Source organism: Hemitrygon akajei, chromosome 4, assembly GCF_048418815.1.
Source record: "Hemitrygon akajei chromosome 4, sHemAka1.3, whole genome shotgun sequence".
In the NCBI taxonomy this organism is placed as follows: domain Eukaryota; kingdom Metazoa; phylum Chordata; class Chondrichthyes; order Myliobatiformes; family Dasyatidae; genus Hemitrygon; species Hemitrygon akajei.
In genome coordinates this window covers 149,345,736-149,361,571 of record NC_133127.1, presented here as the reverse complement: position 1 = coordinate 149,361,571, position 15,836 = coordinate 149,345,736, and the positions used below count along the sequence as shown (strand labels likewise).

The 15,836-nt window shown below is 40.3% G+C and overlaps 1 protein-coding gene across 2 annotated transcripts in view; it reads right to left on the bottom strand.

Annotated features, from left to right (window-relative positions):
- Positions 1 to 14,394, bottom strand: part of LOC140726772 (E3 ubiquitin-protein ligase SH3RF3-like) — a 328,412-nt gene extending 314,018 nt beyond the window's left edge. For both annotated transcript variants that reach the window (XM_073043582.1, XM_073043583.1), the window contains exon 1: positions 12,924 to 14,394. In XM_073043582.1, the coding sequence (XP_072899683.1) occupies positions 12,924 to 13,298 (375 nt within the window). In that variant the 5' untranslated portion in view covers positions 13,299 to 14,394. The remainder of the gene's footprint in view (positions 1 to 12,923) is intronic.
- Between the last annotated feature and the right edge of the window lie 1,442 nt (positions 14,395 to 15,836).

Sequence of the window (15,836 nt, the reverse complement as noted above, 5' to 3'; positions counted from 1 at the left end):
AGTCGTGTAAACCAGAGTAGAAATGGCCACTATAGCATTTCACTTGGGTAGGGGAGAGGGTTGTGGGATGAGGGCAAGGGAAGAATTAAAATCTAATTTCTATTGCATGTGCCTAAATTCAAAGTGACAGTTACTTATTTTTCATTTCGAACATTTTGTTTTATTCAGAGATACTGCAAGGTAAAAGGCCCTTCTGGTCCAATGAGGCCATGCCTCCCAATACACCCATGTGACCAATTAACCTGCTCATCTGTATATTTTTGGAATGTGCAAACAAACTGGAGCACGCAGAAGAAACCCACAGAGTCATGTGGAGAACATACATGATGTTAAACTCATGACTGGATCATTCTGAGCTGTCAGACAAAGCACAATCTGTGTTGGACAAAGAGCTTCACAACAGCTAGAGCCGGCGGATCTAACATAGCCTCATTCACTTGAACAGGGTCACTGGCCAAATGGGAAAAAAACTGACCATTCTTATTAAATCTTTATTTTTTATTAACTTACATGAGATAAATAGATTTTATAAATTTTACCACCTTTTCATTCTTTAAAACTATTTCAACTGATTTTAAAGGTGTGGCCAAGAATAGCTCCAACTCTATCGACAAATTTTCCAATGACACCGCTCGTTGGCAGGATCAGGGACATTGACAGGGCAGTGTACAGAGGTGAGATAGGTGAACTACTTCAGTGGCGCCATAACAACAACACTAATTGATTGTGGACTTTAGGAGGAGGAAACCAGGAAAACGTGCATTAAACCTCATTGAAGAGTCTGTGGTTGGAAAGGGTGAGCAGCTTCACATTCCTGGGTGTCAACATCGTGGAGGACATATCCTGGACCCAACACATAGGTGCAGCAATACCAAAGGGACAACAGCATCTCTACTTATTAAGAAACTTCTGAGAGTGACTACTCTGCCACTTCTATCACGGGTACAGCTCTCCCCACCAAAGAAGGTCAACTGCAAGAGGCTATGTCTTAGGAAGGTGACATCTGTTATCGAGAAGTTCCACTAGCCAGCCCATGCCCTCTTTTCGATACTGCCATCAGGTAGGAATTACAGGACCACGATCAACTCATTAAGATACAAATGCATTTTCCCCACTGCCCCAGATTCTTGAACCAACCGGAAAATCCCTACATCTCTGCCCCCCCCTCTCTCTCTCCAATAGTATTGTTATGATTATTTTGATATACAAATTATGTATAATGTTATTTTAAGTTTCTTGTATTTGTAATGTGCTCTGCTGCTGCATAAAAAGCTAATTTTCATGGCATTTATAATCTGTGGATGTTTGCCTAAAACAATAAACAAACTCTGATATGCCTTTGGCATTGGCCATCAGACAGTTCAGAGGCGGAGTAATCTGAGATCTTCTTACACTTTGTGGGCTGCTCTGTCTGCAGGACGGCTGCAGCAATAAGGCCTTCTGTCCATTCAGAGTCAGAGCCACAAACAGCACAGAAGTACCCTGGGGGAGGCGCAGACGTGGGCCGACTTAAGTGAGATGTAACCCTGTATCAATCATGCCTATGTGATACGCAATCCTAGAAAGTAACAGGATGCAGGTGGATAAGTGCACAAATAGAAACCCGTCAGTCCCAATCCACCACTTCCCCTTTCCGCCAAATATCAGAAAGAACGGCAAAAGGGCTAACCTGCCTGAAGCATTTAGCAGTGTTCTGAATTTTCCATTTCATTTGACAGATTGTTGGTGAGCATAAATTGTGATGTTTGGGATATTGCCATCAATGCTAATTTAGTTATTTGAAACATTCTCTAATTAAACAGATGGTTACAAACTTCATAAATGATTGGCATGAGGCTAACTTCCAGCATGGCAAAAATTCTTGATGCTCTGTAACTGGCCAACAGTGACATGTTCAAAAATCAACGTGTCACAGCAGAGCGGCCTCATCTGTGCCCCTCTCAATATTGGTCTGAACAGCTCCATGACAAGATTGCTTGGTGAAGAATCGTTGTGGTTACTAAAGGCCCCATCTTAGATCAAGTGATGGATTCCTCACTAATAGATTTTCCAATCTACTTTGTTAATTAAATATACACATGCTTAATCAAATAAGAAATAAAGTCTCCTTATTGGGGTGAAATGTACTATTACCACATTACAAGTGGGCAGCAAGCAGTTTGCTAATTCCATGCTGGTTCAATATTTCAAGATTGCTACTCTCATTGCAATACTTTTTTTTTACTGTTTGTGGATTCCTGCTGTGACAAAACTAATTACTGTATTTAACCTGCTCATGTGACATTTCCTTCCACAGATTTCAATAATATCCCCCATTAAATATAGAGAGGAATATCCTTTAAAGAATTCCTTTTAATGTTAACATTAATTTTCAGGCTACGTAATTGGAGCTCCAGTTGACATTGGTGAAAGATCATGAATATCATCCGTTTCCAAGCCACATTATGCAACCATCATTCTCAAACTTGATAGTTTTATGAAGTTCATTCCAATCTGTGATTCATATTAGCTCGGTCTGAAGTTCCCAAGTGAAACACCCACAGATTTATGGAGATATGGGAATACATAATATACATGATGTGACAAGAAATACGTTTACTCTGCATAATGGGTGGGAGTCTGCCTATATGTAGAAACTGAGACCCTAACTGAGAACTGTCAGTTTTATAATAAAGATCTGTTAAAATGCATTCCTTACACCATTTTTGGCTGTCCACTTCATTTTTCAAATTGCACAAAAATTACTTAGTGGGAAGAGTCTAATTACAATGTGATGTTTATACTGGCAGCTTCAATTAAAAATGTCAACAAGGAAATTTATAATGAAAATGTAGATATAGGAAGGATGCATGACTTAAAAATTGGTACTGAATTACATTTGACTATCTCGATCCAAAAATCAGCCAGCTGGATTCCACTTTGTTGGAAGATTACAGAATCGTAAGGGAAGCCTGGTAGGGTGTTGACCCAATCCGGTGGGTTTCATCACGAAAGTATCAACTTGGCTTATAACCTCTCAGATTGCAAATAGCTTCAACATCAACAGACTGAATTTATATAGCTCCTTTATTGTGTTATTAGAATGCTGTCAGCAGTGTCACTTTTTAAGAAATGTAATGTGTTTTGCTTTTGTCTGATTAGTATGTAAACATGTCATTAGTTGACAGCACATACACAATAATGAGACTCTTACATTTATCTGCCCCATGAGCCCCTCTTAAATGTTTTCATCAGCACCCGCTGCATCTGCCTAACAGTTTTAAAACAAATTTAGATGGAAGTGAGTTAAGTTATCAAATATTCTGGTGCAGTCAGACAAGATCAAAGTTCTTTCCTTTAAGATTTGGAATGCAGGGGAAGATCCCAGGCCAAATAATTGAGAAGGCTATAAAGTCCTACCAAGTATTAAGTATTTTGATTAGTTCCTAGATGAACAGCTTGTAAAAGATGACTATGAAGGCTGAAATGCAGCTGAACTTTTATCCAGAATTAAATTCTGACATCCATGGTGTATAAATGAAGTTCTGGTACACAAGTACCCCCACAAATGTTGTTTCATACCAGTACCATTTGTTAGCTAGTTCAAGCACAAGTACTTTAAGAAATATATACCCACTTGGGCTGATGCTGTGGCACCTGAATCTGACAACATCTCCACTTGTGCCCTAGCACAATGAAGGAACCATTGCTGGGTACCAAGAGGCTGCCTGTGAACGCTGAGGAAAGGTAGGTTGGCATGCACAGTGTGGCAATCAGAGCTGCGATGAAGAGCTCACGGTTGCTCAGGACTAGCAGAACCTACGGCAAGTAGTCCCAAATCACACAGATTCTACAGCTGCTCTCATCTCCAGTTGCAAACATTGGAAGCTTCTTTCTTCGGCTGCATCTCTCTCTCCATCCCAGACATGTATGGTCACAAGTTCAATGTCCGGTGAGCATTAAACAAAGCACCAGTGTCATTGAGGTTATTCCAAGCTAGGCTTTCCTAACTGCTCTCTCCTGAAGTGCTTTCTTAAATCAGACCACAGCTAGGTAAGCATCAGTATTCCTCAGTATTATCCAAATATGTGTTCATTTCTGAGGCTAAATAACCAAGTATCATCAAGATAAATGGGTCAGGTTTACCCCCATCTTTGCTTCACACATATGGAAGGAGTCCAAAGTGATCATTTGGTCCAGTTTTTGTTTCTCTTGCAGTCAGGAAGTCATGACCAATTATTCAATCTAATAACTACTACATAGCCCACCCTTGTTTCAAACTGTAGGTAGGTTAAGCAAAGGCAATTACATAAAATAATGACCTTCATTAACCTGGTTTTAAATGATTGACGAATCAGAAAGGCATAGCATTCACCAGCATTTAAATCTCAGATATCCATACTGAAAGCCTATCACAGTTCAAGGATCATAACATGGAAGGAACAATCAGAACCAATTTGAATAGAAGTCATCCTTGCAATAACTGAAGTGAGATATGGGGCTCATATTTCACTAAACAGCATATGTATAAACCATAAGACATAGCAGCAGAATTAGGCCATTCAGCCCATTGAGTCTGCTCAGCAATTCCATCATGGCTGCTCCTGGATCCCACTCAACCCCATATCTTTGATGCCCTGACCGATCCTCCTTATCTCTGTTCTAAAGTGTTGCCTCTCAATTTTGAGGCTGTGCCTCTAGTTCTGGAAACCCCCACCATAGGCAACATCCTCTCCGCATCTATCTAATCCTTTCAACATTCATTAAATTTCAGTGATATCACCATGTGTTCTAAATTCTTGTGAATACAGGCCCAAGGCTACCAAACATCCCACATGTTAACCCCTTCATTCCTGGACTCATCTTCATGAACCTCCCCTGGACTGTCTGCAATGACAACACATCCGTCCTGAGATATGTGGCCCAGAACTGTTGACCATACCCCAAGTGCAGCCTGACTAATGTCTCATAAAGGCTCAGCATCATCTCCTTGCTTTTATATTCTATTTCTCTTGAAATAAATGCCAACATTGCATTTGCCTTCTTTATCACAGACTCAACCTTTAAATTAACTTTCTGGAAGCCTTGCACCTCTGATGTTTGAACCTTCTCCCCATTTAGATAACAGTCCATACCATTGTTCCTTTTATCAAAATGCATCATCATACATTTCCCAACACTGTATTCCATCTGCCACTTTTTTGCCCATTCTTCCAACTTGTCTAAGTCCTGGTGCAAATCACTTGCTTCTCAACATGACCTGCCTCTCCACCTATCTTCATATCATCCGCAAATTTTACCACTAAGCCATCAATTCCATTATGCAAATCACTGACAATGTGAAAAGTAGCAGTCCCAATACTGATGCCGGAGGAGCACTGACAACCAACCAGAAAAGGCCCCTTTTATGCCCACTCGTTCCCCCGCCTGTCGGCCACTCCTCTATCCTTGCCAGTATCTTTTCTGTAACACCATAGAAATTTATCTTGTTACGCAGCCTCATTTTGGCACCTTATCGAATGCCTTCTGAAAATCCAAGTAAATGACATCCACTGCCTCTCCTTTGTCCACTCTGCTTGTTACTTCTTTGAAGAACTCTAACAGACTTGTCAGGCAAGATATCCCTTTACAGAAACCATGTTGACTGATTTATTTTATCACCAAAACCTCACCCTTAATAATAGACTCCAACACTTTCCCAACCATTGAGATTAGGCTAACTGGCCAATTTCCTTTCTTTTACCTTCCTCCCTTCTTAAAGGGTGGAGTGACATTTGCATTCTTCCAGTCCTCCGGGACCATGCCAGAACTGGTGATTCTTTAAAGATCATGACCAATGCATATAATTTGCATTGCAAAATATATATAATACTTTATACTCTACTTCTGAAACATTAAACTTGGCCTTTACTATTGCTACAGTTCCAATGACTGTATTTGAAATGTATTCATTGGGTATAAAGTACTATGGGAAGCCCAGAGGTCATCAAAGTTAATTTACCAATGCAAGAACTGGGCCAGTAATCATAAGAAGCTTGAATTTTTAACTATTTGTTAAATTCGTTAACACAGCTTTGCAATTGTTGAAACACTGTTATGCCAGATGGCAAGTAAGTTGGAATTTCAAGCTGCAATATATTATATTTAAATGGAAAAGAGGCAATAAAACGTAGACAAGAGATATTTCAACCTACTGAATATGTATATAAAAACACTGATGAATTTATGCATCCCAGAAGCTGCTGAAAAAATTCCGAATAGCCAGATGAACTTACAGCTTATTCTAACTCATTATGAACAGAAACTAAACACTGAAGATGCTAGAAATTTGAAAATAAAACCAAAAAATACTGGAAAGCTCAGCAGGCTGTGTATAGAAAAGAACTGATTTGGGAAAGCAAATGTCAACTAAACTATCAGCAATCATTGACATTATTCTGTAAAAGTGACAGCACGGAAATGCAACTTGACAGATTCAAATACGGAGTTCTGCAAAATCATCATGATAGATTCAGAAAATTTCATCAATTGATAGTCACATTACTGTGCAAAGACACAGTGTATCTGGAGATTTTCTGATGGTGAGGCGATAATGGTAGTTAAGAAAGGTAGGAACACAGTACCAGAGGATTAGGAAACAATTATAGTATTAGTTACATTGATATCCAGGCACAGGAATTGAGTTACTAGCTGTAACTTTTTTTAATTCTCCCCAACCCAACTAAATTACAATCTTTAAGATTAGGAACATAAGAAATTACAAAAGGAGTATGTTATTCATTCCCTATTCATGCAACAATGCGATTAAACATTGGTGGCTCCTCAAGCAATGAACAACTGCTCCAATTTAAATTCTACCTCCTCTACTTAAACTTGAGAAGAATTTCTCTGATTCATGTTGAGCACAGTGGTAGGAGGAGAGGATGGGCAAGTTTTACTCCATTACATTTATTTCAAGAGTCATTTTTAACTGCAAATGTCTCTTAAAATATAGTTGCAGTCCATGACCTGAATTATTCGAGGCACATTTCGTAGTGAGACTCCTAAATTGACAAGGTATATACTATAGTGCCTTTATTTAGTTATCAATCCATGTCCCCTCATGACATGTACAAGTATTGTTTGGCTACATACTGAGTAATATGTACTTGTACAATTAAATGGATTTTAAGCATGTTCAGTCTTACAAATAACTTCAAAAGTAACACAGACTTAATATTCAGCATTTTGTATATTTGGTTCTTAAACATCAAAGTCAATAAATATGTTACTCTTGATGTGTAAAAAATCAAAATAAACATCATCTAATTAGGTTAATTCCAGAAGCAGGAACATTTTCTCATAACCGAAAACTAAATGGCTAACCCGTGCAGGATTGAAAAGCAAAAAGAAAACTACAGATGTTGGAAATCTGAAATAAAAGCAGAAAATTTTCAAAGTATTCCACAGATCAGGGAGCATCAATAAAAAAATTCTAATTAATGTTTTTGATCAGTAGCCTTTCATCAGAGCTAAGCTCAAAAACACGTTGCAAGTTGCAGAGAAAGAGTGAAAGAACAAAGGAGTTGTCTGTGATAGAGTAAACACCAAAGACTGCCACAACAAACCAGTAAAACTCTAATAATTTAGCATCTAATTGTATGGAAATCTTTATGGTACAGCATCAGACTCCTCTCTTAATCCATAATGTGAGCTGGGAGCCAGACCCAGAGTCCTGTGGCTAAAGTGTGAGGTCTCTTTAATTGTACATAACCTGTCTGAAGGAGATGTACATAGAAGAGAATGAAAGAGGACAGAGTGAAAGATACAAAAAAATGTTGGAACTGAGAGATACAAAGCACTGAGCTGCTGGAAAAGCAAAAAAAACGGGGGGGGGGGGGAATACGCAGTGGATCAGTGCAGAGAGATCAGCGTAACAGAGTTAGTGTTACAGTTGATGCCCTCTAGAACTGCCCAATTCTGACACAAACAGGGAAAGCACGTTTGGTGAAACATGATCAATCCTAATGGCTGTAATGTGTCCACTACATCGAATGTTCCTTCAGCTCTTACTGATGTTTATTGAAAGAGTGCAAGGTATCAAAGACAGAGCAGAAGAGCGATGAAAACTTAAAATGACAGGCCAGTGGAAGCACAGGCTCAGCCTTGAAGATTGAATAAATGTGGAGCAGTCTCCTGCTCAGCATTTGATTCTTTAATGTAGAAAAGATCACAGTTGTACTAATGCAGTACACCAAATTGGAAGGCACACAAGCAAACTGTTGCTTCACCTGGAAAATGCCTTTGGATCAACACCATTCCAGAAACCATTAACATACTGTCACTCACAGGAGTGACACATGTGAAATAAATCAGTATTCAAAAGTTGGGACAACTTTCATCTAAAGCTCTCTTCTCATTTCTCAGTTAGTTACCAGATTCATCCAAAATACCACATGAACTGCTGGATGCAATATATAATAAGAAGTTCCATGTACAACTTCATACAAAACTTTGTGTTGATGATGTTGGACATTAGCTTAACCTCAGTACATCAATTTGGTTCACATTCCTACATATCGTATCTTCAATTGAAAATTTTACTTCTGACCTCTCAGTAAGATTTATTTCCCAATGCAGCTTATCATAAAACTCCCCTGAATACACAATTCACCTGCAGCAAGATCCTCAACCTAGTTGGTTAAAAAAACAACTCTCTTCTTTAATTACTAAACACAAGTTACTTCCCCTGAAACTATACTATTTAATGGGGGGAAAAACTCAAACAACATTCTTACTCATCAAGGTCTGTGTGACCTTTTGCATCTCAAGCACAATCTCATACATACCTTCCTACCCTCAGATGTCAGCCAAGTTACAAACTCAATGACACAAGACTTCATTAAAGTTCCCTTCAATGCACAAGAGCAAGCAGAGCAAAGCACCATTATGTCTGCATTGGATGTTTTCCCAAAATGTAGATTACCTTCACATCCTTACAGGGACTGCCCTGGTGGTAGAGCTTAGCTGTACCAAGTTGCACAAGGCCAATGCCATTCCACTCCCATTAGTGTAGCATCCATTGATTCGTTCAGTGGCTAGTGGAGTGTTGCTTTTATTCTAATCTACCCCTTTAGGAACTGGCTGCAAAGACCACAGCTACTGGACTAAGTTCTATCAGATGTGAGAAATTCAACACATCAAAAGGGGATATCACAGTGAAATAACCAATATCAGTTTTTGTTCAGTGTTGCAAAGGGTATACCAAAGATTTCTGTGGTAAGGCATTAAGGTGATCCACAATGTTGTCTTTATACCATTAAAACATGATAATACAATTTGTATCCTTTGTTATAAAGTCCACGTAATGAAGAAAAATGTCTCAGGCACTTGACACCAGTGTCATATACAACACATGAATATCAAGGAGGCAGCATTTAGAGTATGGTTTAAAGGCGGAAATAGGAGCAGAAAGGTTTAGGGAGGTAATTTTAGGGCATTAGCCTGTGGTCGCTGAAGGCACTCAGTCAGCAGTTACAAATCAGGCATCCTCATATACAGTTGAATGAGGGCAAGTATCCTAGAAATTGGGAAGGACATTACTGTCAGTGAGAAACTGAAGTCTTTCAAAATAGGGGTGATTGATTTATAATCAGAATTCTACTTTAGTCAGGATCCAGCAAAGGTCAGCAAGCACACTGGCGCTAGGTGAGTGAGACCTGATGGAAGCCAAGACTCAGGCAACAGAGGTTTAGAGGACTTCAAATTTAACGGGGAACCCGGCCAGAAGACTATTCACATAGTGAAATCTAGCACCAACAAAGGCTAACAACTTTGTGTGCTCATCCTTGACCCAAATACAGCCCAGGACAACAATCCTATTAATTCCAAACCACTCACAGTCCAGATCCTATTTCCTGACATTATCACAATTAATTCCAATTTGTGGAGACAATCTATTCAGTTTGAATTAATTGCATCAGAACAACTGCAATATGTGATTATGTCAACAAATGAAGGAATGCAGTAAACCTCAATTAAAACATCACTGAACAAATTAATAAAATAAACTCAAACAGGAACACTTCTGTCACCAGCCCAGCTGCAGTGAAAGAGGGGGAAAGTTTCTTTAAAGGTTAGAAGCAAGCTGTCAATCTCAAATCTTTAATAAGGAGACACAAATAGTCTGCTGCAGAGAGGAGAAGTTACATATTTGGTAGTTTCCATACAGGTACTATAACTAAACTATTAATGAACACACTTGAAATAATCAAGAAATAACTTAATATTACAATGTGACTAATTTATAACTCAGTAGGGAGAACAGTTGCCAAATCTTTAAGTGAGCATTCCTTCTCTGAGCCAGGTGGGAGAACTAATGAATTTAATTCTCATCATGAATTAGACAAGGCAATGAACAGCCTGTTCTGGATTTTCCTGCACAACTCGATTTTGTGGTCTAAAACTCCTCCCCAATAATTTAGCTAATTTACTCACAGGCAATGGTGAAATTATGTATGGTGGAATTTCATTTTTGATCATTTGCCTGCGTATTAATTGATTTCAGACAGAGGAATGGCTGACATGCTGCACTTAGCACTCGTCTTCAAGACTGGCAGCACTGTAACACAGTGGTTAGTATAACACTTTACGCTGCCAGTGATTGGAGTTCAACTCCCACCTTTGTATGTAAGGAGTTTTTATGTTAACCAGTGGCATGGGTTTCCTCCAGGTGCTCCAATTCCCTTCCGTGTACCGTTTGGGGTTAGTAAGTTGTGGGCATGTTACATTAGCCGCAAAAGCAGGGCGACACTTGGGGGCTGCCCCCAGACATCCTCAGACTGTGCTGGTCTTTGACGCAAATGATATATTTCACGATATGTGTCAACATTCATGTGACAAATAGAGCTCATCTTTAATCTGATTTTAGATGTACACGCATAATTATCAGCAGGACTGGGTTTGGCCACAATGTTCTCTGCAGTTAAATGGCTTACTCAAAATCACTTTCAATCATCGCAGTACAATTGGGGAAAAAGGTACTTGAGAACTCCTGTCATCTGATGGAATAAATTCAATAAGGTGTTTGAACTGTAAGTGAACCTGATGTAAGGAGCTTTCTCAAAAAGTACTATAAAGGCAATATTTTATTTTAATGTATTTAACAGTTTCATTGCCCAGAAGACAACAATCCTGACACCATCCAGTAACATGCTCTGAAACGTGAAACTGGTGCGGTATAAACTCCAGTGTCAATTGATTCGGTTAGCTGCTGGTCCAGCATAAAAAATCATTTTATTAGGGTTTCAATGAAAATCATTGCTTAAAGATCAAAAATATTTTTGTAAATCTGACCAGTGAGTATTTAAAATTAAACTTTTGAGCTATCAGTGCACTGCAGTCTCAGAGAAGTTGCGTAGCATAAATAAGGGAAGTTAATAGGGAAAATGTTCCAAACCAGATTTCTGAATATAATAGGTTATGAACTGCATCAACCCACGATTGGAACCATTGTGAAATCAAACTGAGTTTTATGTCATCAGTAAATGTAATCAAATGCATACAAAGTAGGTATTTGGTATCCCAGCAGAAAAGATAGCAGGTCTTCCATCCGATTCAAATGATGTAGATGATGAAATGGATTCAGTACTATTACACTCCCTACATTATAATTAAACGAAGCTGATGCTGGCAGATCTATGACTGAGCAATCAATTGTGCCCCCAGTAACCTAGGATTAAACTATTGTGAAATGTCTATTACTAATAGTAACTCCTATATATTCTCTTTAAAAACAAATATAAATTAAAACATTACAAATGATGCAGATAATTACAAATTGAGTTTTAGCTCCTATCTGTCATAAAATGCAAATCCTTCTAAAACACATCTATTGGTCTATGTAGATGGCCAATTCTATCAACTGTACTTCAAGAGTATAATGTCATCAAACATTCACTGTCGCTCACCTACACATTACCATGTGCTATTTCCCATCACTCAAACCCAAAGCGACAGTGTAATTACATGATAGCAACATATCATAGTTTTAATGTGAATATCCTATGTGACAATGGCTGCTAGCCTGCAAACACAGCCCACCCATTTATCAATTTGTCATCTGGCTTCCTTCATGCACATCTGGCTCTCTGAAAGGAAAATTTGGGAGGGGGAGGAGTGGAAGCCTCTACATGCCACATTGGTGAGTGAGCCTCGTTTCTTTTCAGTTTCAGTATCCCATTTCATAGGACGTTTTTTGTCAATTGCATCAGTACCAAATGGCAATTTTCAAACTGAACTAAACTAGCAGAAGTATAAAACCAACCCAAAGGACTTAATGGTTACTGATGAATTACTCTTAGCATATTACCCAAATTACTCTAAATTATCAATTTAGAACATAGAATAGTACAGCACGTAACAGGCGCGTTAGCCCATTTTGTTGTGGGGACTTACATAAATCTGCTCCACAATCAATCTAACTCTTCCCATTTGATTTGATAGGGGCATAATTAGCCTTTTTAGTCCAGACCTAAAATTATTTACTTTTTTTTAAAGAAAAAATCATTTATTAAAAAAAATATTTAAAAATAATACTTAAAATTTATTTACTTTTTTTGCTCGTGCATAAATTATTACTGGCACTGATACAAAGTCTTTCCAGAAAGTTCTGATGGAACAAGCTTTCATGATCGAACAACTAAAATTGGAAGACCAGGGAGAATGGAAGCTGGAATTCCAGGGCAACCTGGTCAAACATCATCATATCAGATTGTGTAGTCTCGGTGGGAAATGCTAATGAAAATTAGAAAATTCCTCATGAAAGATCTGACTGAGAGGTCAAGACCCAGACTTGGGCATGTCATGTCCTCAGACATCTCCTACATCAGACAACCACACAAAGAAGATACTCTGTTCAAGCAGTCCGGTATGTAATAAGTTAAAGGACTCCATCAGCACATTACCTTTCCCGGAGAACTGCAATTAGCGGTCGCGGAGTGATCCTTCAGCATTGTCCCCAGAGAGGAGGAGACTGAGCAAGCAGCACTCCCCGAGGCAAATGACCCTGGGCCAGGGGTCAGGGCTGACCTTCCATTCCTCGGTCTCTGTTTAATCCCATCCAGTAACCTCACCAGCAGTATGTTGGCAGGCAGCTCGTCCACGCCGCAGTCCACCAGGATCCTGCACTCCGGGCACCGCAGCTCGTTCCTGGAGCTCACGATCTTCTCCAGGCAACGCTTGCAGAAGGTGTGTTGGCAGGGCAGCACTTTGGCCGTGGTGTCCAACCTCTCCAAGCACACAGAACACTCCAGCAGGTCGAGCAACGAAGACTCATCCATCTTGAAGCATGGATGTAGGGAGAGGGGAAGTGGGGGGGGGGGGGGAATCGGGGAATAGGCGAGACTTCTCTCGCCTATCTTACATCCCCCACTAAACCAGACGTCGCTGACCTCTGCCGCACTGCATTTTTATCGGGGAAGAAGGAAAGTCAGAAGCCCCCGGCAGCAATATGCTGCATGCAGCCGGTCACAAGCCGCTTGGTGTCGGGTGCTCGCAGCGTGTCACCATCGCCGCCAGCTTTCGCTACATTATCCCGTCAGTCTCGTAATTCACCTTTAAAGTCCAAACTCGCTGAAGTCAGATCTCCCTCGCAGACAGACTGATTATCTCCTCTGTACAAGTTCGAATAGTCGAGTCACGGGGATGCAACATAAATTCTGACGTTTAAAAAACGAAGCAGGACAATCCGACTTTCTAGTCCCAAAGCTAACAGCGTACCTTTCACTGACATTTACAGATCCGACCTGATCCATAAAATGTTAACAATTCACTCAGGCCCACGACACAACTTGGAATTGTTTCCAAAATCCTCTCTTCAATCCAATCAATAACTTTGTTATTCCTCAAATCAAAGACGAAAACCTTCAAAAGCCCGTCACAATTCAATGCACTTTAAAGATACGATTAATCAGAAAATGTATAATTCGAAATGTTGGCTGCCTCCCCAAGTTTCCCTTTGCAGGACAAAGATATTTAAAATATTAAATTAAAAAATATTTGCCCCGCGAGAAACGCTTTGCTGATCTAGAAACAGGCAGGCGTTGCATCTCCGTGCCTTCGGCCCCGGCTCGGGCAGCTGGAACCTGCAGTATCGATACTAATTGGAAACAGGTCATTTCCAGAACGTCACCGCACTAACATTCCAGCCGCGATCCTGCTCACTTCAAACTCCGCAGCAACTCCCGGCACTTGGGATCGCCCACAGCAAGTTGGTTCCAATCTCGCTGGCGACAATTAGCTGGCGAACAGCAGCGACTGTGCCAGGGAGCCGGTATCAGGAGTGCAGCCTCCGCCGCGATCTTCACCCGCTCCCTTCAACATGTCAATATCCTTGCTCTCGTGCGGATTTCTGCTTTCCAGCCCCAGACAGCGTCAGAGAGACGGAAATGCGTCCAAACTGCAATCGTTAATGTGGACGAAATGCTTGATTGCGTCGCCCTCTCGAGGAGAAACAGTGGCATCTCCAACCGCTCAGTTGGCACAAACAGTTCGGCGGGGTTGTCTGAAAAAAATGTTACATCCGTCTGCATGTTAGTTCCGTCTGTTTATTAATACAGGACAACAAAATGGGTTGATCTGTTTTAATGTTTTATCAGAAAGTATGGGAGCCAAATGCTCTTCATTAAAACTTGCATCAGGAGCCATAGAAGAAGAAATAAACCCAGCAACGGGGCTTCTTTCGATTATTTTTAAACAGAAATAAATTGATTTTTCGATATTAAGGTAATTGTGGAATATCGAGTTACGGTAGGAAAATGACGCTGAGCTAAGAGATCGGTCATGGTTTTATTGAATTTATTAAAGTGCATTCTTATTCCTATAGGGATAGAATTGGATAGTTGTGAAATTATGTCAAACCTGTGGTTCGAACACACTTAAGGGTGTTTGTAAACAATTCTTGTAGCTAACATTATAAAGGACCCCTCCCAATGGACACCCTCTCTCCTCTCCCCCATCAGGCAAAGGATCCGAAAGCTTGAAAACATGCACCACTGAGCTTAATACAGCCGTGTCCTGCTGTTCCAGACTCTTGAATGGATGTCATATCCTAAAAGGTGAACTCTTTATTCCCCAATTGTGGCCCTTACTTGTCTACCTGCACTGCACTTTCTCTGTAACTGCAACACACACTCAAAATGCCCCACTTCACCATTCCCCTTGCCCAGTTCCCTCTCCCACCTTATCTCCTTACCTGCCCATCACCTCCCTCTGGTGCTCCTTCCCCTTTTCTTTCTTCCATGGCCTTCTGTCCTCTGCTATTAGATTCTCCCTTCTCCAGCCCAGTGTCTCTTTGCCAATGGACTCCCTCACCACCACCCCACCTTCCTGGTTTCACTTAATACCCGTGTTTCTTCCTCCCTCCCCTCCGCCTTCTAACTCTTGACTCCTCATCTTTTTTCTCCAGTCCTGATGAAAGCTCTCAGCCTGAAACATCGACTGTACTCTTTTCCGTGGATGCTGCCTGGCCTGCTGAGATCCTCCAGCATTTTGTGTGTGTTGCTCAGATTTCCAGCGTCTGCAGATATTCTCTTGTTTGTGACTGGACTCTATTTTGCATTCTGTTTTCCTTCACACTACCTGAAAGTGATTATGTCCGGCACTGATCTGTCTGGATAGCATGCAAAACAAAAGCTTTTCACAGTATTTCCCTACATGTGATGGCAATAAAAAACCAACCAATAGAAAGTGATCATGGAGAAGCTGCAGAATAGGGTATGCTCATCAGGAAAGAAGAATGTTTCCATTTGCGGGTGGGAAGCATAGTTGGAGACCATTAATATAAAACCGGGGAAAGAACTTCCTTTTGTATTTCCTAA